At 45.4% G+C, this 24,161-nt stretch overlaps 1 protein-coding gene and 1 pseudogene across 1 annotated transcript; one reads left to right on the top strand and one right to left on the bottom strand.

Annotated features, from left to right (window-relative positions):
- Nucleotides 1-1,049: 1,049 nt before the first annotated feature.
- Nucleotides 1,050-8,723, bottom strand: LOC125527419 (putative leucine-rich repeat receptor-like serine/threonine-protein kinase At2g19230). Its single transcript, XM_048691929.2, has 14 exons — nt 8,570-8,723; nt 7,898-8,453; nt 7,579-7,806; nt 3,934-4,208; nt 3,675-3,813; nt 3,502-3,573; nt 3,335-3,406; nt 3,152-3,232; nt 2,880-3,043; nt 2,488-2,756; nt 2,265-2,391; nt 2,085-2,153; nt 1,794-1,986; nt 1,050-1,678 (listed from the first exon to the last, which is right to left on the bottom strand). The coding sequence occupies exons 1-14, from the start codon at nt 8,646-8,648 to the stop codon at nt 1,339-1,341; spliced, it is 2,664 nt and encodes an 887-aa protein (XP_048547886.1). The 5' UTR covers nt 8,649-8,723; the 3' UTR covers nt 1,050-1,338.
- Nucleotides 4,215-7,566, top strand: LOC147992408 (uncharacterized; annotated as a pseudogene).
- Nucleotides 8,724-24,161: the final 15,438 nt, after the last annotated feature.

The raw sequence follows: 24,161 nt of genomic DNA on the forward strand, positions 1-24,161 counted from the left end.
TGGAGTACGGTAGGGGCAGAGGGAATTTCCGCCCGTTTTTCCAATTATGAAGCATGGCTAAGTGATCCTACTCACATTGGACCCAGTGCTCCTTTTCCTCGTTCGAGAGTCTCCGCCCTTCTTCCACTCCGTCCCGAAGGCAGAAAGACGTATATTCCTTGCTCATTATCAGACAATCACTTATTCCCAAACCTCGTGTGGGACTAATCGTTTTCATTTACCATCTCATGGAAAACCCTTTTCGTTCCGAAGAAATTATGGGAGTTACGAAAGAAGCTTCGGACTCATATTGTTCATGGGTTGAGAGCGGGAGTTGTTTCTTGGATTATTTACAAGCGGTATTCAAGCTCTTATTTTTGCAACATTAGCCGCAGCCTATATAGGTGAATCCATGGAGGGTCATCATTCCCCATGTCCCCCCTGTGGTGTGGCGGCATGGGGATGTCAAAAGGAAAGGGATGGAGTTTTTCTCGCTTTTGGCGTAGCAGGCCTCCCTTTGGGAGGCCCGCGCGACGGGCTATTAGCTGCAAAGGCAGAAGGGAGCTTGACTGCAAGACTCACCCGTCGAGCAGAGACGAAAGTCGGCCTTAGTGATCCGACGGTGCCGAGTGGAAGGGCCGTCGCTCAACGGATAAACCAGAAACTGGTGGACAAAAAATGGTTGAATACAAGCCTCTAACATGTCTAGACAAATAGAATACTCCTTTTATACAGAATGGAGCGGGTAGCGGGAATCAAACCCGCATCGTTAGCTTGGAAGGCTAGGGGTTATAGTCGACGTTGGTTGATTATTTTTAACGTCTCTAATTCAAAACCGAACATGAAATTTTGATTTCATTCGGCACGAAAGAAGCTTCGGACTCATATTGTTCATGGGTTGAGAGCGGGAGTTGAACTCTAGGAGGTCGATGGCCTCCGACATGTTTCTTTTATTTTCCCCGTGTCGAGTTTATCGGCCTCAATACTTAGCTTTGCTTGACATTGGTTCTATAATTAATAATACATGATTGTCTGCACCATCTAATGCAGAGGCCGAGGGTGTATCCTCATTAAAAAAACATGGATCACTTGAGTAGATTGAACACATTAAGTGTCTGAGAAGTAGTAAATTTACAAATTTTCCCATAAAAATCATCATCAGAAGACTAGCTACTTCCCTTGAAGATAAATAACACAACTTGTAGACGTGGGGTGATGGCAAGTCCTAGTTTCAGCCTTCACTTGGCGCTCACATGCTCCGTCTGAAATGTGGTGTTGATCTGTCTTGCATCGGTGGACATGTTAGTGTCATATCCCGTTGTAGCCGTTCAGGTTTCCAACACTCGCGGTCGTATAAAATCAAGCATTCACGTCGTTGCGCGCGGCCTCAAGCTTAAGGCACTCCTGTAGTTGTAACACCACGTCGGTCATTGTGGGCCGTTGCTCTGGTAGTTGGGCCGTGCATTTGAGCGCAGTCTCTGTGGCTTTCCACACGCTGTTGACATCATGATCGTTGTGCATGCGCACATCTACTACAGTTTCAATGTTGCCATGGGCGAGGCGCTGTCGCACCCACTGGACAATGCTCGTCGGCTCTGGATCGTTCAGGATGTGAGGTTGCCCTGTGATTATCTCGAGAAGCACCACACCGAAGCTAAACACGTCACTCTTGTTGGTTAGTTGAAATGTTGCTAGGTACCTACCAAAATATTAAATCCATTTGAGTGTCAAGTGAAGTATAGCACGTCATTTGTTAATAATAGGCAAGATGTTTTCACACTATAATCAATAGGAACATGCAATGGTGCACTTACTCAGGGGCAAGGTAACCGCGTGTGCCGACCACCCTGGCCGTGGACACATGGGTATCACCGTTGCTGTTGAAAGCCTTGAGCAGGCCAAAATCGGCGATCTTTGCCTCCAGGTTTGCATTCAGCAATATGTTGGACGTCTTCACATCCCTGTGGATGAGGGGCGGGTTGCATCCCTTGTGCAGATACTCTAGTCCTGCATGCATCAACATCACATCATCATGGACGATATCACCATTAATTTGAGCTTCCATGGTTAAGTTTGATGAAGAAAACCCAGATTAAAAAACTCACCTTGCGCGGATTGCAGTGCAATACGAAGAGTCTGTCTCCAGGTTAAACACCTTGCATTGTTCTCTCTCCCTGCAAAAGATCATCAGATAAGTAGCTTGCGCTAAGCTTTTTCATATTTGTCACTTAGAGCCTATATATAAATTATGTTCTGGGTGTTTACAAATTGAGTAATTTTCATACTTCTTAGATGTTCATGCAAGGCTCCTTCAGACATGTACTCGTAGACAAGGGCCATGTACTCCCTGTCCTTGCAGTAGCCAATCAAGGACACAAGATTCTTGTGATGAATCTTTGCCAAGGTCTGAGCCTAAACTAAGCCAAAAAGATCAATGCATAAGCATAGTGAACTCAAAACTAGTGTGCTTAGAGGAATCAATTATAGTTGTCAAGATCTTATTCACACCTCTGCTAGGAATTCTTGTACACCTTGATCTGAAGATTCAGAACGCAATTTGACAGCCACTTGTGTGCCATCCTCCAAAAATCCAGCATATACTTTCCCGAATCCTCCTCGGCCAATCACTCGCTCGAAGCCGTTTGTCACGGCCACCAGTTCATCATACTTGAACCGTCGATTGTCCAAACACAATGAATCGTGCTCGTTGTTGTTTTGGGAGTGCAAGGGCGTGATATTTGCCTCGTCTTGTGACTTGACGTGGTTGCTTGTTGTTCCTTTAGAGTTCAGAGGCCAAATTGTTACTTAATCACCTCACACTTGCACTCGTGTCTTTTCCAAAAAAAAAAAACACTTGCACTCGTGTGCCCAGATTTATGTGTTTGAGAAAGCTAGCTCACCTTGCATTCTCCTTCGCATGCAAAGGAACATAATTGACAAAAGCACAATCACGGACACTACAATTATTGGGGTAAGAACATAGACGACAACCTTAGAGCTGCTCTTATTTTTAGGAGGTTGGCAATAATTTCCATTCCCGCAGAGGTTTGGATTGTTACCATATCTAGCAAAATAAAAACATCAAGAAATCCTAGTATTCATTAGTTGAGGTATAAAAAGTTTATGATCATAGGACTATCATTGGAAAATTTTGATGCTAGAGGGTACCAACTTAAGTGTTAGGGAGCCATCTTGAGTTCTTTTTAGAAGTGCTGAAGGTATTGATCCACTGAGCTGATTGGTTGTGAAATCTCTGAAAGAAAATATTATATTTAACTGATTAATTCATGTATGACGGAATGGATCTGAAAGCAACGTTTTCATCGATATGAAAACGACATCATGAATTACTTACAAAAACACGAGCGACGGCAATTGCGAAAGGCTCTCAGGAATTGAGCCCGTCAGATTGTTGTGTGACAAATCCCTGCCAATTAGTAAGGTCCCGGTAAAGAAAACAATAACTGCTTACTTTAAGAAAACAATAACATGTTGGTTGGAATTGTTGGTTTAACTGCTTACAAGTACTGTAAACCTCTAAGACTGGCCAAAGAAGATGACACATTGCCACTGAGACCACTGGAAGATAGATTCCTGCAACAAGTATATGCACAGTTACAACTTAACTTAGTGCTACTTCAACTCTTCAGGTAGTTTTGAAAAATAAGAAATTTGATGAGAAACTTCTGACTCACAAGCCTGTGACAGTTGGTGGGCTAGAAGCAGCATAGCTACAACGCAATCCATTCCACACAAAATTCTTGGGCGCACATGGATCACCCATCCAGTTCTTCTTCACACGGTACTTTTCTCTGATGGCCGAGATGGCAGAAACTGTGGCATTCTCAGCAGCAACACATAAATCTATCAGGTTCATGGCGCTATATACATAAATCGTCTGAAATATGATCACCTCCCAACTAGTCCACATGCATTCTGTGCATAACTGCTTACCTTCTTGAACGGTAGTGGCTATGTTGGTGGTGGGGATGACAGAGTAGATCTCGGCAGCGTTGATGATCGGCGGAAGTGTCGAGTTCACGGTGGCATCCAGTGAGATGTTGTACTGGTTGGAAGCATAGACGGGTTTGGTGCTGTAAAGGGTGGTGGTCGAGAGGTTGTTTGGAGTGCAGCTACCGTTCATTAACCAAGATTTTCCGTTGAGAGAGATGTAGAACTGGCGAACACCGGTGGGCTGCAGCTCTGCGAAGTGCAGCATCCATACATACCTACATATATACAATCAAGACTTCTATTATCTGAGTATCTTAAATTTCAGCCACATTTCTAATCCATATGACCAGTTATCAGTATACTGCCATCTTCATCTTTAAGTCACTCCATATATAACCTCCAAACTGGAATTGCACTAATAAGTTACATACACTCGAAAGGTGTAGTTTTACGCTAGTAGCTAGTGCGCGATTTTTTTTGTGTGTGAGAATGTGCAATTTTAGTTCTGTGTACATTTCACAAAAAAGGGTATAATTATCGTCTTGGGTTATCCAACTATTGCTACCTGTATGTTTTTATCTTCGGAGAAGTTATGCTTTACTCGTCGCTTAACTATAACTTATTTTTGCGGGTGCGCTTTAACGATAGCTATATAGACATGATGTGACAAGTTACCTAAACTATTTTTCATCTACTGCTAAACTTTCTGTGCAGAATCACTTGGTTTTTCCTAGATCATCTTATTCAATTTTGTTATTTGAGAAAAATAGCAGGTGCACGCCTTACCTTTTTTTTTAGACAGAAGACTCAAAGTGAGCCCTGCTAGATTGATAAACCCCTCGACCGGTTAGACACATCGTCATTCGGGTCAATGCGCCATCTAGGGAGTCTCACAACCCACAACGGCGAGCCATGGCGACGGCAAAGTGCCGTGCCGGCACGGCGCTTCCTCGTCAAATCACCTTTACTCATCACCTCTAGCTAACGTGCTACTGGCAGACTGCTCATCATCGTTATACAACAGAAAAAAGAGCTTCCTACTCTAGCTAGCCCATGACACGGGCTAAACCTAGCCCCCGCGTCGCTCCTCCCGCGGGTGACACGGGCGGCGCCGCCACCCCTTGCCGCTAGCCCTCCTCCTCCTTCCCTTCCCTGCCGTCGCCGGCCAGAGCCGCCGGGGCAAAGCCCCCCGCGGTGGCTGGCGGCGGGGGCCTTCTCCCCTCCTCGCGTTCGTGGCCTGCGGGAGCGGCCAGGCTGAGCGGAGGCGCCAGGGTGCGCGGATCCTGGTGGCGCGGCGGCGGCCCCATGGCGCGGCTGCAGATGGGTCGATGCCGAGCTGTGTGGCGGCTGCGTGCAGGTCTCCTCATGGCGGCGGCCTTCACTGGCGGCGGGGCGGCACGTGCGCGGCATCCGGCGAGGGGTGGGGACGCGGCCAAGGTGGCTTCTCGTGCGAGTACGCGGAGAAGAGGCTGCGGCGTGTGTCCTCGGGGAGGATGGCTATCCTTGCCCAGATCCGTCGGCGGCATGGCGGCGGAGGTCGCAGTGGCCGGTCAGCGGTGGCGTAACTTGGCCAGTGGCAGCGGCGAGGTTCCGTCTGGATCCCGGGGCGGCGGCCCTGGAGGGTGGTGGCTGGTGAAGCTAGGGCTTCCCGCGGCAGCATGGCGTGGTGCAGTCTCTGTCCAAGGCGGATCTGTGACGGCGATCTACTTTGGATTGGTTCGGATCAGAGACGGTGATGAGCGCACGGGATCCTTCTCGGCGGCTCTCGGGGCTTGGTGAGGCGGGGTGGGAGCCCTCCTCCTAGGCTCCAGTGGTGGCACACTCAGGCAGTGGCCGGTGCGCCAGGGATCCCACAGTGGCACTGTTGCTGCGGTTGGTCGCCGGATCTAGGCGGCTAGATCTGGAGCTTTGAAGGCGGTCGAGACAGTGCACAGGTTGTTGGGTGGATTTCTTGGGACGGATCCAGGTGAAAACTTGATCTTCGGTTGATGACCGGAGCCGATGATGACGATGCCCTTATCATCGTGTCCTTCATGAAGGCATCATCGAGGTGAAGCTCCCAACTCCACTCAATACCTCCGGGGAAAACCCTAAATCAGTTGATCGGATGTTGGTGGCATTCATGTGTCGTAACCCTCTTTGGGGCTGCATTCTTGAAGATGCACTCAGCTTCGTGGGACCAGCGAACGGTTTCTTGTAATAACCGACGGATTAGAAACTAGACGCATTTGTACAATGCAATGCCGATAGTGGATACAAATAGGCGAGAGTTGGCAGTCGACATACAACATGTGACCGACGGTCATAATGCATAATTGGCTGGTTCAGAAAATCTCACGTCTATTTGGTAGTACTAGCAAAAGAGCCCGTACGCTTGTAACGGAAAAAAACACAACACACACTCTTAATCGAACAACTATCACTCAGGATCACAATAGGTCCATCTTCTTTATTTTAGCGACGCATCATATTTGTGTTGACACTTATCCTTTTTCTCACCCTCGCCGGTGATGGCCTTAGTGTTCACACAAATCAAAACGTGTTAGAATGTGGTTAATCCTAAGACGTCTCTCTCTCCCTCTCTTCTCCTCTCCCTCTCTTGCTTTGTCCCACACTCGCGATGAGAAATCTGTTATTTTTCCCTGTGACGTAATCAGAGGTATGCATGTGTAGTTCTCGATGTTTTCTTTTGCCTATATGATTATAGTGCGCGTTTATTTGCAATCCAGATCGCCGCCTGTATGAAAGAAAAATGGATCATGCGCTATAGTTATAAGTTTGCTTCTAAAACAATATTTAAAAAATATTTAACAGGTAAAATTAACATCATATACAGATTTCACACATTTTTCTAATCAAATTTCATATATAACATATTAAAATCGGAGTTACGGTTTAAAAGATATGTATAATTTTAAAAACCATTTGTTTGAATTAAATATTTTCCAAAATAATATTTATAAATACTTAACATGTTAAAATAATCTTATATTCATATTCTACATATTTTTCTAATCAAATTTCATATATAACATGTTTAAATCGAAGTTATGGTTTAAAAGATATAGATAGTTTAGAAAAGCATTTGTTTGACTTAAATAAGATCCGCGGATGGAATACCTAAAAAGTCAGGGGGGTTTTGAAAAACTGTAAAATAACGGTTCAGTGTGACTTAAATCTGAACTGCGGTTTGATTTCATAAAAACGCAGGGGCTTTTTTGCAAATTGACGCGACGGACGGGCAGAAACCCTGCGTGCTTTATTATTAGATAGAGATATAGCATCTGACAATCACAATACATACCGGCGGGTGATGGTTGCATCGAACACTAAATTGTCCGAAGCTATTATCGACAATGAGTTAGTAAATAAAATAATGGTCAGTTATTTGAGAGGAAAGCCGGAGGTTTCCTCAAATAGCCGACAGACAGAGGGTGACGCAAGTCCGTGAAACAGATTGATCAAAATCACGTAAACATTTAAGGCCAGTACTATACTGCATACCCGGGCTAAGATGATGGCTTGAGACTACCCTGATATACTACTTTGTAAGGTCTTTATGAATAATTAATAAAATGACTGCATACATCGCGTAGATGCAAAGGCCGGAGTAATCCTTCTTTTTTAAAAAAAGATACTGCATACCCGGGCTTTGGGTTGTTGGTGGTGCTGGCCTGGGCATCCCAGGTGAAGTCGATGGGGCTGGAGGAGTTGATGGGCGTGATGGCAGTCTGCATCACGGGCAACGGCGGCTCGAAAGTGTCGTTGCCGTTGGTGGCGCTGTTCTGCACCTTCTCAGTCGTCGAGATCACCGACCAAATTGTCGAGTTGCTCCATGGGGACCATATACGGTCGAACCGATCTTCTGGGTACCTGATCCATCATCACAATATATAAGCCATTATAAGATCGATGGAAACACACACGTGTGTGTGTGTGTGTTTTCTTCAACGTTCATGATTACCTAACGAATGTGGTATCACTTGCGCCAAAGTTGGTCCTGGACACCAGAACCAGCCCCTGTGACTCGTCGGCGTGAGGATAGAACTTGTTCTCCAGGGGCCTGACGTCCAGGCTAGAGATGAACGGCGTACCGGAGCCGGTGTTCACAAGGCACACCTGCATGGAGTCGCCAGGTACGACGGTGATGATCTCCGCCATCACGCCGGCTACCGAGACGTTGATGGTTTGCCAGTAGTTGACGCCGATGTGGAGGTCGAAGACGGGCAGCCGGTTGAGGCCGTCGTAGTTGCCGTAGATGAATCCCGCCCGGACGAGGTACTTGAGCCCGGACACGAGGGACCGGACCGTGTAGCAGCTACGCGCACCGGCGCTGCCGCCGGCGAAGCTCCGCACCGTGTGCCAGATCCTGCCTATCGATGGCTTGAGGTACTCGGCCGACAAATTGTGGTTGGTGCCCGTGTCGATGAAGCCCATGTCTGAGACGTACCGGAGTTTGGTGTCGTTATCCACGTAGCCGACGACATTTTCCGGCAGGCCGCAGTCGATGCTTACAAAACCTGTATACACGCACATGGGAAATTGGGAATACACGGGATATAGCTCACTTGCAGACATTGATGAGTGGAGTGGCAGATATTGATCGCCGAAATCAAACAAGGTACGATGTGCTCACCTAAGATATCGACCTGGCCATGGGCTCCGCCGCCGGCGAGGCCGACGAAAAGCAACAGCAGCCACCGGCGGGCCGCCATTTCTCTTGCTCGTGGTGTCGGGCCCTCCACTAAGCTAGCTCTAACGTAGATCAAGGAATTTCTAATAAGTTATAGAAGTACTTACCAAGTTTGGGTAGATCACATGGGCCATGGGTTGACTTGCATGCAAGTCAGTCAACCGCCCTGCTGGGCTCGTGGCGTGGATGCCCGGAGATCTCTGACTTTTTCCTGCGCGATTGTCGCGGTGACAGGCGATCCCTAGGGTTCCGCAGATTCTTGTGGACAAGCTAGCTCGAGCCAGTGTGTCCATGCACATTGGCTTCCAGAGCGTGCAGGTTGCATCGATCATGAACCGTAATAAACGTACTAACACGATAATGTGAGTCAAGTACTGCTCCAGACATGCGATGACTTGCGCCGTTTCCTGGTGTACGAGATCGGATAAAATCACATCACGCTAGGTTGAAATGAATGCTAAAGGGTACTAGTCCACATGATATAACATGCATTTGTGTTCACGCGGGTAGAATGTCTCCGATTCCAGCCAATCGCTCTGCCAACGAGCCCACGTTGCTTGGTAGAGATAGTAGTTGCGGAAACTAATTATACAAATCTAAAATTAAATTACAACAACAATAATAATAATTAGAGGAAAGATAACGAAAGCCTCACTCTTCTAGTTCTTATGATGCACCTCGGATCTTCAAGAGTTCTATGTTCTTGGTCATCGTCTGGTGATCATGCATCCTTGTTTTGTGAGAATAAAATTACTCTCTTCGTGCAAAAATATAATAATTTTACTCTCAATCTTTTGGCGGTGTCATGAAGGTACATAGTTTGTTGTCCTCACAGATCCGATTATTCGGATTTGATGAAATTTATTTTAGCGTGTCAACCTTTGTTTTGTTGATTTGACTCTTTGTGCGGGGTGAAATCTTTCTTCAACACCATGTTGAAGATATCATGATTCAACGGCCTGCATTTCTAGATGATCATCTCCTGTCCAAGTACGTTCATCGATCAAGGTTTCCGTATTTTTGGTTGGACGACTCAAGGCGATGTGTTGCAGGGTGGAGACCCTAAGCATAGATCTTTCACGAATTGAAGGGGAATCCACGAAGAACGCGAAGAACCCGAAGAACAAGAGGGGAAATCACAAGAGGAAAACACTCAAGAACAAGTCCAATCACACACCCACTAGACTCACAACCACACAAGATCCACAAAGGCACAATAACAACAAAGGGAAAGATACAAGGTAAAGTTTATCCCAAATCCAAAGTAGATGAGGTCTTGATGATCCTATGATGGGGATCCCTCTCCAAGAGGAGGCCTTGATATCCACAAGAGGGTCTTCTCCAAGAGGAGGGCTTGATTTCCAGGAGGAGCTTCTCCAAGAGGAGGTCTAGATCTCCAAGAGGAGGAAGATGAGCAAAGCTCTCTCTTTATTTATCAAATACTTTGCTAACCCTAAAAACTGAGACGAGCGCGGAATATATAGTCTAGGGGTGAAAGGGTATGGACCTCGGTGGTAAGACGGGCTTTTTAGCCCAATTCGTAGCGAAACTAGGCCTACCGGACAGTCCAGTGCTAAGGATCGGACAGTCCGGTGAGGACAAATGCATTTTCATGCGCCACCGGGCTGTCCGCTGTGGGGACCGGACTGTCTGGTAGTGCAATTTCAGTGTGACCGGACTGTCCGCTATGGGGACCGGACTGTCCGGTAGTGCAATTTCTGCACGCTTCCTTTTCTTCATCTTGACGCTTCCGGTCAGCTCTTGGGTCTTGGGGTCCTACTCCTTGGCCTCCGGGAAGCTTCCTAGCTGCTTGGTGGCGGTTGCCCTCGTACCTAATGATGCACAATGTTCCATGATGATGTACAAACCAAGTCCAATGGATACTCCTCGTGTTCTAGAGTCCCATAGAAAGGAATCTCATGGTCGGTGTCGAGGTTGTAGTACCTCGTGGAAGTCGCGGACTTGAGCTTGGGGAGCTTCTCTTGAGCGTAGTCTTGAGGTGCTTGTTGGCAAAGATGTCGTATATCCGAAGGCGAGATGCCTTGAATTCGCTTGGCGAAGATGCCAAGGGAGATGGTGAAGTCGTTGAGCGGTTGTTGGTGTTGAGCTCTTGACCTTCACGTTCGTGTGGTGATGGTGTCGATGTCGATGTGATCTTGCTGGAGATGGTATCTCGGAAGGATGTGCACGTGAGCGTCTCTGCGAAGATGAGGAAGATCTCTTGTAGGACTTGATGAGGGCCTTGTTCTCTTCCATTCGAGCTTGCATCTTGGCTCGGTGGAGTTTTTCATGGCATCGAATTCGTCGTTGTTGTTGTAGACTCGAGTAGAGGTGAGTAGGAAATGAGATAAACAATACCAAGTTACCTTTTTCCCAAAGTTGAGGATGTATCCCGTTTCACTCAATGTGAGATGAAAGAATAGTGGAATTGGTACCGGACTTGTTCACTCACACCTACAAACTAAAGCTTATGGAGTAGCTCGGTGAGGATAGTGACACAAAAATTTAATGCAAAATGTTAGCAAGAGTCAATAATATTGAAAGAGATTCAAAAATTCGCAAGTGAAACAAGTAGACCAATACCAAAGAATGGCACACGGAAACACACACACACGGATAGATAAATGGGGTCGTGCAACCAAGGAATGAGCACAAAATGTGGATCCACGGAAAACGCTCGTGTTGCACAACTCAAGAGAGACGTTAGCACGATCGCTCAATAGGCGGATACGATACTTGTGTACAACCTATAAGATGCAAAATGGATAAACTTTCTATCCCAAGTATGCTATTATGTATGGTTCTCGGTGTTTCGCACACGATGATCCAAGATGGTCAATATGGTAGTATGATATGCAATGTGGCGATGCTATGGCTATTGCTTACAAGCTATTTGTTTTCGGTTTGCTTAAAAGCTTATTCTCTTTTTTTTGTATTGCCATTATGCAAAATGCACAAACCAAGATAGCAATTGTGTATATGCGAGAACAATCTTGTGACACAAGAGATGATATGATGATACCAAGATGAGGATACCAAGATGATATGGTATGTATGCAATGGAAGGTGCGGATCACTAATGTGCACAAGTAAAGTTACCGGCAATACTCAAATGGCTAGTCTCGATAGGCAAGTGACGCAAAATGGCTAGGGGTTAACAAAGCAATGGCAAGAAAGAATGTATAATGATGGGATACCACGATACCAAGATGATATAGAGGTTGCCGTTCTTGCTTACGGTTAGGGTGTCAAAATGGTGAAGGTGGACGATGTCGAATCCTTGTTGAAGTTGAGCGGCGGTGTTGTCGATGTTGAACCGTTCCTAGTTAGCTGAAACACCCCAGGAAATGGAAAAACTGCAAACTCAAAATCTCCAACGGAAAATGTCAAATGGTGATAGCGGAATGCGATGGTGGTTCCGGAGTTGACAATGCAGAAGTGGTGGTAGTGGTTGATGAAGACGCGGTCGTCCCTAAGTAGCCGAAACACCTTAGGAGACTCAAGTCACCACTCAAGCAACCACAAATGCTATATGGATCAAAATGGGTTAGGCTGAGGAAAGCTATGGTGGTTTTGCGGAAGATATGGTGGAGGGCCTTGGCAAAGATGTCAAAATATCAAAATTTTGGTGGAGTCAATTGATGTTGGAACACATCTAGATGGATAGGGGATGTCAATAGCTACTCAACGAGCTAAAGAACGTCAAAATCGGACTCCGGATGTGGAAGATATGGCCGAAACAAGAAATCAGCCGAAGCAATTTTTGAACTAGCGGACAGTCCGGTCCTGGGTAGCGGACAGTCCGGTCTTCATCCGAAAACCTTCTGATTTGAGCGGACAGTCCGGTATTGGGGAGCGGACAGTCCGGTCTGTGAGTGATTTGCTCTTGATGCAAGCGGACAGTCCGGTCCGTGAGTGATTTGCTCCTGATGCGAGCGGACAGTCCGGTCTGTGAGTGATTTGCTCCTGATGCGAGCGGACAGTCCGGTAAGGGGGTCCGGACAGTCCGGTGCGGGTTAGGAAGACACGAAATTGAATTTTTTTTGGGCGGAAATGGATGATTTTGGGGTCAAAATTGAGGAGATTTCGTGGATGGAAGGTGGGGAAATGATAACCCACAAGTATAGGGGATCGCAACAGTTTTCGAGGGTAGAGTATTTAACCCATATTTATTGATTCGGCACAAGGGGAGCCAAAGAATATTCTCAAGTATTAGCAGCTGAGTTGTCAATTTAACCACACCTGAAAACTTAATATCTGCAGCAAAGTGTTTAGTAGCAAAGTAATATGATAATAGTGGTAACGATAGCAAAAGGTAACAGTAGCAAAAGTAATATTTTTGGGTTTTCTAGTGATTGTAACAGTAGCAGCGGAAAAGTAAATAAGCGAAGAACAATATAGGAAAAGCTCGTAGGCATTGGATGGGTGATGGAGAATTATGCCGGATGCGATCGATCATGTAACAGTCATAACCTAGGGTGACACAGAACTAGCTCCAGTTGATCAATGTAATGTAGGCATGTATTCCGAATATAGTCATACGTGCTTATGGAAAAGAACTTGCATGGCATCTTTTGTCCTACCCTCCCGTGGCAGCGGGGTCCTATTGGAAACTAAGGGATATTAAGGCCTCCTTTTAATAGAGTACCAGACCAAAGCATTAACACATAGTGAATACATGAACTCCTCAAACTACGGTCATCACCGGGAGTGGTTCCGATTATTGTCACTTCGGGGTTGCCGGATCATAACACATAGTAGGTGACTATAGACTTGCAAGATAGGATCAAGAACTCACATATATTCATGAAACATAATAGGTTCAGATCTGAAATCATGGCACTCGGGCCTGATACGTCTCCAACGTATCTATAATTTTGATTGTTCCATGCTATATTATATTCTGTTTTGGACATTATTGGGCTTTATTATACACTTTTATATTATTTTTGGGACTAACCTATTAACCAGAGGCCCAGCCCAGAATTGCTGTTTTTTGCCTATTTCGGAGTTTCGCAGAAAAAGAATATCGAACGGAGTCCAAACGGAATGAAACCTTCGGGAACGTGATTTTTGGAACAAACATGATCCAAAGGACTTGGACCCTACATCAAGACATCAACCAGGAGGCCACGAGGTAGGGGGCGCGCCTACTCCCCTAGGCGCGCCCTCCACCCTCGTGGGGCCCCCTGTTGCTCCACCGACGTACTCCTTCCTCCTATATATACCTACGTACCACCAAACTACCAGATATGGAGCCAAAACCCTAATTCTGCCGCCGTAACTTTCTGTATCCACGAGATCCCATCTTGGGGCCTTTTCCGGAGCTCCGCCGGGGGGGGCATCAATCACGAAGGGCTTCTACATCAACACCATAGCCCCTCCGATGAAGTGTGAGTAGTTTACCTCAGACCTTTGGGTCCATAGTTATTAGCTAGATGGCTTCTTCTCTCTTTTTGGATCTCAATACAAAGTTCTCCCCCTCTCTTGTGGAGATCTATTCGATGTAATCTTCTTTTGCGGTGTGTTTGTTGAGACCGATGAATTGTGGGTTTATGATCAAGTTTATCTATGAACAATATTTGAATCTTCTCTGAATTCTTTTATGTATGATTGTTTATCTTTGCAAGTCTCTTCGAATTATCAGTTTGGTTTGGCCTACTAGATTGATCTTTCTTGCAATGGGAGAAGTGCTTAGCTTTGGGTTCAATCTTGCGGTGTCCTTTCCCAGTGACAGTAGGGGCAGCAAGGCACGTATTGTATTGTTTCCATTGAGGATAACAAGATGTGGTTTATATCATATTGCATGAGTTTATCCCTCTACATCATGTCATCTTGCTTAAAGCGCTACTCTATTCTTATGAACTTAATACTCTAGATGCATGCTGGATAGCGGTCGATGTGTGGAGTAATAGTAGTAGATGTAGGCAGGAGTCGGTATACTTGTCTCGGACGTGATGCCTATATACATGATCATACCTAGATATTCTCATAACTATGCTCAATTCTGTCAATTGCTCAACAGTAATTTGTTTACCCACCGTGAATACTTATGCTCTTGAGAGAAGCCACTAGTGAAACCTATGGCCCCCGGGTCTATTTTCCATCATATTAATCTTTCAACACTTAGTTATTTTTATTACCTTTTATTTTACTTTGCACATTTATCATAAAAAATACAAAAAATATTATCTTATCATATCTATCAGATCTCACTCTCGTAAGTGACCGTGTAGGGATTGACAACCCCTTATCGCGTTGGTTGCGAGGATTTATTTGTTTGTGTAGGTGCGAGGGACTCGTGCGTGGCCTCCTACTGGATTGATACCTTGGTTCTCAAAAACTGAGGGAAATACTTACGCTACTTTGCTGCATCACCCTTTCCTCTTCAAGGGAAAACCAACACAGTGCTCAAGAGGTAGCAGGAAGGATTTCTGGCGCCGTTGCCAGGGACGTCTACGCAAAAGTCAACACACCAAGTACCCATCACAAACCCTTATCTCCTCCATTACATTATTTGCCATTTTCCTCTCGTTTCCCTCTCCCCCACTTCACCCTTGCCGTTTTATTCGCCCTGTCTTTTCTGTTTTCCTCTTTTTGCCCGTCTCTCGTTTGCTCGTGTGTTGGATTGCTTGCTTGTCACGATGGCTCAAGATAATACTAAATTGTGTGACTTTACCAATACCAACAACAATGATTTCCTTAGCACTCCGATTGCTCCTCTTACCGATACTAAATCTTGTGAAATCAATGCTGCTTTGTTGAATCTTGTGATGAAAGATCAATTCGCCGGCCTTCCTAGTGAAGATGCCGCTACCCATCTAAATAGCTTCATTGATTTGTGTGATATGCAAAAGAAGAAAGATGTGGATAATGACATTGTTAAATTGAAGCTATTTCCTTTTTCGCTTAGAGATCATGCTAAAGCTTGGTTTTCGTCTTTGCCTAAAATTAGTATTGATTCTTGGAATAAGTGCAAAGATGTTTTTGTCTCTATGTATTTTCCTCCCGCTAAGATTATCTCTCTTAGAAACGATATTATGAATTTTAAGCAACTTGATCATGAACATGTTGCACAAGGTTGGGAGAGGATGAAATTAATGATACGTAATTGCCCTACGCATGGTTTGAATTTGTGGATGATTATACAAAAAATTTATGCCGGATTGAATTTTGCTTCTAGAAATCTTTTAGATTCGGCCGCGGGAGGCACTTTTATGGAAATCACTTTAGGACAAGCTACTAAACTCCTAGATAATATTATGGTTAATTATTCTCAATGGCACACTGAAAGATCTACTAATAAAAAAGTGCATGCGATAGAAGAAATTAATGTTTTGAGTGGAAAAATGGATGAACTTATGAAATTATTTGCTAATAAAAGTGTTTCTTCTGATCCTATGCCTTTGTCTACTTTGATTGAGAATAATAATGAATCTATGGATGTGAATTTTGTTGGTAGGAATAATTTTGGTAACAACGCGTATAGAGGAAACTTTAATCCTAGGTCGTATCCTATTAATTCCTCTAATAATTATGGTAATTCCTACAACAATTCTTATGGAAATTTTAATAAGATGCCCTCTGATTTTGAAACTAATATTAAAGAATTTATTACTTCACAAAAGAATTTCAATGCTTTGATTGAAGAAAAATTGCTTAAGATTGATGAGTTGGTTAGGAACATTGATAGAATTTCTCTTGATGTCGATTCTTTGAAACTTAGATCTATTCCACCTAAGCATGATATCAATGAGTCTTTCAAAGCCATGAGAATTTACATTGATGAGTGCAAAGAAAGAACCGCTAGGATGCGTGCTAAGAAAGATTGCTTTATAAAAGCGTGTTCTTCTAGTTTCCATGATAATAAAGATGAAGATCTAAAAGTTATTGATGTGTCCCCTATTAAATCTTTGTTTTGCAATATGAATCTTGATAACGATGGGACTGATTATGATCCACCTTTACCTAGACGACGTTCCAAAAATTCGGAGTCTTTAGATCTTGATGCTAAAATTGTTAAAAGTGGGATTGAAGAAGTCAAAAATTTAAATATTAATGAACCCACTATTTTGGATTTCAAGGAATTTAATTATGATAATTGCTCTTTGATAGATTGCATTTCCTTGTTGCAATCCGTGCTAAATTCTCCTCATGCTTATAGTCAAAATAAAGCTTTCACTAAACATATCGTTGATGCTTTGATGCAATCTTATGAAGAAAAACTTGAGTTGGAAGTTTCTATCCCTAGAAAACTTTATGATGAGTGGGAACCTACTATTAAAATTAAAATTAAAGATCATGAATGCTATGCTTTGTGTGATTTGGGTGCTAGTGTTTCCATGATTCCAAAGACTTTGTGTGATTTGCTAGGTTTCCGTGATTTTGATGATTGCTCTTTAAACTTGTACCTTGCGGATTCCACTATTAAGAAACCTATGGGAAGAATTGATGATGTTCTTATTGTTGCAAGTAGGAACTATGTGCCCGTAGATTTTATTGTTCTTGACATAGATTGCAATCCTTCATGTCCTATTATTCTTGGTAGACCTTTCCTTAGAACGATTGGTGCAATTATTGATATGAAGGAAGGGAATATTAGATTCCAATTTCCGTTAAGGAAAGGCATGGAACACTTTCCTAGAAAGAAAATCAAATTACCTTATGAATCTATTATGAGAGCCACTTATGGATTGCCTACCAAAGATGGCAATACCTAGATCTATCCTTGCTTTTTATGCCTAGCTAGGGGCGTTAAATGATAGCGCTTGTTGGGAGGCAACACAATTTTATTTTTATTCCTTTTTATTAATAAATAATTTATCTAGCCTCTGTTTTGGTTTTTTTGTTTAATTAGTGTTTGTGCCAAGTAGAACCGTTGGGAAGACTTGGGGAAAGTCTTTTTAATCTTGCTGTAAGAAACAGAAACTTTAGCGCTCACAAGAATTGCTGCCATTTTTATTTGGAAAGTGCTATTTAGTTAATTATTTTTGCAGATGATTAATAGATAAATTCATCACGTCCAGAAATTTATTTTAGAATTTTTGGGGTTCCATATCTTGCGCTAGCTACAGATTACTACAGAATGTTCTGTTTTTGACAGATTCTATTTTTCATGTGTTGTTTGCTTATTTTGATGAATCTATGGCTAGTAAAATAGTTTATAATCAATAGAGAAGTTGGAATACAGTAGGTTTAACACCCATATAAATAAAGAATGAGTTCATTACAGTACATTGAAGTGGTCTTTTGTTTTCTTTCGCTAACGGAGCTCACGAGTTTTCTACTTTAAGTTTTGTGTTGTGAAGTTTTCAAGTTTTGGGTGAATGATTTGATGGATTATGGAAAAAGGAGTGGCAAGAGCCTAATATTGGGGATTCCCATGGCACCCCAAGATAATCTAAGGACACCTAAAAGCCAAAGCTTGGGGATGCCCTGGAAGGCATCCCCTCCTTCGTCTACTTCCATCGGTAACTTTACTTGGAGCTATATTTTTATTCACCACATGATATGTGTTTTGCTTGGAGCGTCTTGTATGATTTGAGTCTTTGGTTGTTAGTTTACCACAATCATCCTGTCTGTACACACCTTTTGAGAGAGACACACATGGTTCAGAAATTATTAGAATACTCTATGTGCTTCACTTATATCTTTTGAGATATATAGTTTTTGCTCTAGTACTTCACTTAGTCTTTTAGAGCACGGTGGTGGTTTTGTTTTATAGAAACTATTATTCTCTCATGCTTCACTTAGATTATTTTGATAGTCTTAAATAGCATGGTAATTTACTTAAATAATCCTAATATGCTAGGTATTTAGGACTAGTAAAAACTTTCTTATGAGTGTGTTGAATACTAAGAGAAGTTTGATGCTTGATGATTGTTTTGAGACATGGAGGTACTGATATCAAAGTTGTGCTAGTTGAGTAGTTGTGAATTTTAAAAATACTTGTGTTGAAGTTTGCAAGTTCCATAGCATGCACGTATGGTAAATGTTATGTAACAAATTTGAAACATGAGGTGTTCTTTGATTGTCCACCTTATGAGTGGCGGTCGGGGACGAGCGATGGTCTTTTCCTACCAATCTATCCCCCTAGGAGCATGCGCGTAGTGCTTGGTTTTTGATGACTTGTAGATTTTTCCAATAAGTATGTGAGTTATTTATGACTAATGTTGAGTCCATGGATTATAGGCACTCTCACCCTTCCATCCTTGCTAGCCTCTTCGGTACCGTGCATTGCCCTTTCTCACATTGAGAGTTGGTGCAAACTTCGCCGGTGCATCCAAACCCCGTGATATGATACACTCTTTCACACATAAACCTCCTTATATCTTCCTCAAAACAGCCACCATACCTACCTATTATGGCATTCCCATAGCCATTCTGAGATATATTGCCATGCAACTTTCCACCATTCCGTTTATCATGACACGTTCAACATTGTCATATTGCTTTGCATGATCATGTAGTTGACATAGTATTTGTGGCAAAGCCACCATTCATAATCCTTTCATACATGTCACTCTTGGTTCATTGCATATCCCGGTACACCGCCGGAGGCATTCATATAGAGTCATACTTTGTTCTAGTATCGAGTTGTAATCATTGAGTTGTAAATAAATAGAAGTGTGATGATCGTCATTTTCTAGAGCATTGTCCCAAGTGAGGAAAAAAAAGAGAAGGCCAAAAAAATGAGAGAAAAAGAGAGAAGGGGCAATGTTACTATCCTTTTTACCACACTTGTGCTTCAAAGTAGCACCATAATCTTCATGATAGAGAGTCTTTTGTTTTGTCACTTTCATATACTAGTGGGAACTTTTCATTATAGAACTTGGCTTGTATATTCCAACAATGGGCTTCCTTAAATGCCCTAGGTCTTTGTGAGCAAGCAAGTTGGATGCACACCCACTTAGTTTCTTTTGTTGAGCTTTCATATATTTATAGCTCTAGTGCATCCGTTGCATGGCAATCCCTACTCCTTGCATTAACATCAATTGATGGGCATCTCCATAGCTCATTGATTAGCCTCATTGATGCGAGACTTTCTCCATTTTTGTCTTCTCCACATAACCCCCATCATTATATTGTATTCCACCCATAGTGCTATATCCATGGCTCACGCTCATGTATTGCGTGAAGGTTGAAAAAGTTTGAGATTACTAAAGTATGAAACAATTTCTTGGCTTGTCATCGGGGTTGTGCATCATGAGAGCATTCTTGTGTGACGAAAATGGAGCATGACTAAACTATATGATTTTGTAGGGATGAACTTTCTTTGGCCATGTTATTTTGAGAGGACATAATTGCTTAGTTAGTATGCTTGAAGTATTATTATTTTTATGTCAATATTGAACTTTTATCTTGAATCTTTCAGATCTGAATATTCATACCACAATTAAGAAGAATTACATTGAAATTATGCCAAGTAGCATTCCACATCAAAAAATTTGTTTTTATCATTTACCTACTCGAGGACGAGCAGGAATTAAGCTTGGGGATGCTTGATACGTCTCCAACGTATCTATAATTTTTGATTGTTCCATGCTATATTATATTCTGTTTTGGACATTACTGTGCTTTATTATACACTTTTATATTATTTTTGGGACTAACCTATTAACCGGAAGCCCAACCCAGAATTGCTGTTTTTTGCCTATTTCAGAGTTTCGCAAAAAAAGAATATCAAACGGAGTCCAAACGGAATGAAACCTTCGGGAACGTGATTTTCGGAACGAACGTGATCCAGAGGACTTGGACCCTACGTCAAGACATCAACCAGGAGGCCACGAGGTAGGAGGGCGCACCTATCCCCCTTGGGCGCGCCCTCCACCCTTGTGGGCCCCCTGTTGCTCCACCGACGTACTTCTTCCTCCTATATATACCTATGTACCCCCAAACTACCAGATACAGAGCCAAAACCCTAATTCCACCACCGTAACTTTCTGTATCCACGAGATCCCATCTTGGGGCCTTTTTCGAAGCTCTGCCGGAGGGGGCATCGATCACGGAGGGCTTCTACATCAACACCATAGCCCCTCCGATGAAGTGTGAGTAGTTTACATCAGACCTTCGGGTCCATAGTTATTAGCTAGATGGCTTCTTCTCTCTTTTTGGATCTCAATACAAAGTTCTCCCCCTCTCTTGTGGAGATCTATTCGATGTAATCTTCTTTTGCGGTGTGTTTGTTGAGACCGATGAATTGTGGGTTCATGATCAAGTTTATCTATGAACAATATTTGAATCTTCTCTGAATTATTTTATGTATGATTGGTTATCTTTGCAAGTCTCTTTGAATTATCAGTTTGGTTTGGCCTACTAGATTGATCTTTCTTGCAATGGGAGAAGTGCTTAGCTTTGGGTTCAATCTTGCGGTGTCCTTTCCCAGTGACAGTAGGGGCAGCAAGGCACGTATTGTATTGTTGCCATTGAGGATAACAAGATGGGGTTTATATCATATCGCATGAGTTTATCCCTCTACATCATGTCATCTTGCTTAAAGCGTTACTCTGTTCTTATGAACTTAATACTCTAGATGCATGCTGGATAGCGGTCGATGTGTGGAGTAATAGTAGTAGATGCAGGCAGGAGTCAGTCTAGTTGTCTCGGACGTGATGCCTATATACATGATCATACCTAGATATTCTCATAACTATGCTCAATTCTGTCAATTGCTCAACAGTAATATCTTTACCCACCGTGAATACTTATGCTCTTAAGAGAAGCCACTAGTGAAACCTATGGCCCCCGGGTGCCGGGGTACTGATCCACGGGCACCTATGGGACCGGCGGACCGGGTCCCTTTCGGTTCGGCGGGGGCGGAGATCGTGCAAAGAGCAAATCAAGGCGAAGCACGTGAGCGATTTACCCAGGTTCGGGCCGCACGGATGCGTAAAACCCTACTCCTGCTTTGTGGTTTGTATTGATTTCTTGCTCGGGAGCGCGAAGTGCTACAGTACACTCCAGCAGCTAACGAGACCGAGCGTGAGTGAGTCTGATCTAGCTAACTCCCCCCCACGTTGCACACGGGCCTCCTTTTATATGCTCAAGGGGTCACCGACAGGTGGCAACGGAGGCAAAGGGTAGAAATGGAAAAATGCTGCGGTAGGCACAGCTACCCGCTACAGTGTATCATACCTAACCCTGACGGCAGGAGACAAGAGCCTTAAATGCCCGTCTGTGTCGCCTAAACAGTGCGAAAAGGGACCGCCAGGGACGCCACCGTCCGCCACGATGGCGATCTTGTCAGCGTCGCTTGCCACCGCACGCCCCTAGCTGCACAGCCTTCCGCCACGTACGCCTGGAAGGGCCCCAGAGCGACACATTAGTGGATGTGCTGGAGCGCGGGCACGGAGAGGTGGCCTGCCGCGGCAAGCGCCTTGCCGCGGTCGTTGTCTTGTCGCGTCCGGGAGCTTGTCGCTCACCGGGCCTTGCCGGGACGCGTGGTGCGCCGCGGCAAGTTCCTTGAAATGCCTTGGGTGGCCTTCCCGGCAAGCTCCTCTTGCCGGGGTCTTGGGATGCTTTCGTTAGCTTTCCCGGCAAGCTCCTCTTGCCGGGGTCTTGTCTTCTTGGCTTGGACACTTTGTTCTTGAATGGCTCTAAAGGAACCACGGAGGACCTTGGCGGTCACCCGGCAAGCCTTGCCGCGGGATGCTGCGACTGCCCATGCACAAGTTCGGGATACTAGGGTACCCCTACTCTAGTACACCGACAGGAGCCCCCGGGCCTGGGCCATACACGGTGCCGAGCGCTGTTGGGCCAGGCCCAAAACAAGGCACGGGCACGCGCGGCCTAGGTTACGCCGTATCTCACTCCGTATCCACCGCGCCCTTCCCGAACGGCACGCGTTGAATGCGGCGTCGTGGGAGAGATCGTGGGGGTTTCTTTATTCGGAAATGCGGAACGTCCGCCCCCTCCCCCTTTATAAGCAGGGGGAACAGGGGCAGTTCACACATTCGCCCGTTGCTGTTTCCAATCTCGGAAATCTCCGCCGCTCCCTCACCTCCCCAAAGCAAAGAGAGAGAGAGCAGCGCTCCGCCCCCCATCGTCGCCAGCACCACCAACGCCGTCAACCTACTCCACTGCTTCCGCCATGGCTCCAAAGGCCGACAAGGGGAAGGCCGTGAAGTCGACCGAGGCGCAGCGGCTCGCGGCGCTGCGGAAGGAGCGGTCCGTCTTTCCCCCAAAGCTCGGCGCGAAGGAGCTGAGGGAGAACTATTATCTGTTCTGGTCGGCGGAGACGCGCGCGCATCCGTGCACAAAGGTTCTCCCCACCGCCGCTTGGAAGAAGGCTCCGAATGGGTACCCCTTCTTTGCTCTGTTCTTTTACTGCGGGCTCTGCCCGCCCTTCTCTGATTTCTTCTGCGACATCATGAACACCTATGGATTCCATCTTCTTGACTTCACCCCCAATGCCGTCCTGACAATGGCAATTTTCGCACATCTCTGCGAAAACTTTGTCGGAGTCCTTCCCAACGTAGCCCTCTTCCGCCACTTTTTCATACCCCGAGTAGAGAGAGGAGAGCCTCTATCCGGCGGAATTGCCTGGATCTCAAGGGCCGGCAAGAAAGAGACCTATCTGGAGGGAGAATTCCGCGGCAAGTGGGAGGAGTGGAGAGCTGATTGGTGCTGGATTGACGAGGAGAGCCCGCAGCCATTCACCACCCGGCGCCAGACCCCAGTAGCGCGCGGCAGCGATTGGAGTGACGTGGCCCCGGAGGACGCCAGGCTGAAGATTGCCGTCACCAGGATCCTGCGCCTTAGGCTTGCCGGGCTTACTGTTGGCGCTGTTGGCGCAGACTTCCTTCGCCGCCGCATCGCCCCCCTGCAGGAACGGGGGAGGCCTACTTGGGAGTTTAAGAATGCGGCAGACATCATGAGGCTGCGGGCGGGCCTCAATTTCAAATTCACAGTCTTGGAGCTCAACGCGATGCTGCAAGAGCTGTTCAAATATGACCCCCAATATCCCGAGGTCTTCAGGTTGCTGGGGGGCGTCGTCCCGTTGTGCAACAATTCTACGCTCGACCGCATCCGTGCAATGATGCCGGAGTGCGACTCGCACGGGATTGTGCCAACTTGGCAGGAGCCTTCAGACGAGGTCGTGCAGCAGTTCTTCGACGACTTGGTGGAGGTGCCAATACGCCCCGACGAGAAGGACGGCCTCACCCGCGACACCACCGACGCGGAGATGGCGCTCATCGCCACCAGGCTGGAAGAGGCAGCGGCAGCCGCAGCCGCGGGCGAGTTTGGGTTCACTGTGGAGGAGGCTGATGCAGCAAAAGCGGCAAGCCGTGCTGAGAGAGGGGAGTCTGCCGGCAAGAAGGAGCTTGCCGGGCGTGATGCCGAGCCGAGCGAGCCCGCTAAGGACACAAGCGGCTCGTTGGAAATCAACTCCTCTTCCTCCTCTTCTTCGGGCAGCTCTCCCATAGCCGAGCCTCCATCCCCACCAAGAAGGTGCCTCCGCAAGGCGGGTGACGTGACGGAGCGGCAAGCGGGTCAACAGTCGCCGCGCCGCGTGACACGCTCCACCGCGGCAAAC

The sequence above is a fragment of the Triticum urartu genome, chromosome 1A (assembly GCF_056163025.1).
Source record: "Triticum urartu cultivar PI428250 chromosome 1A, HENAU_Tu73, whole genome shotgun sequence".
Lineage (NCBI taxonomy): Eukaryota > Viridiplantae > Streptophyta > Magnoliopsida > Poales > Poaceae > Triticum > Triticum urartu.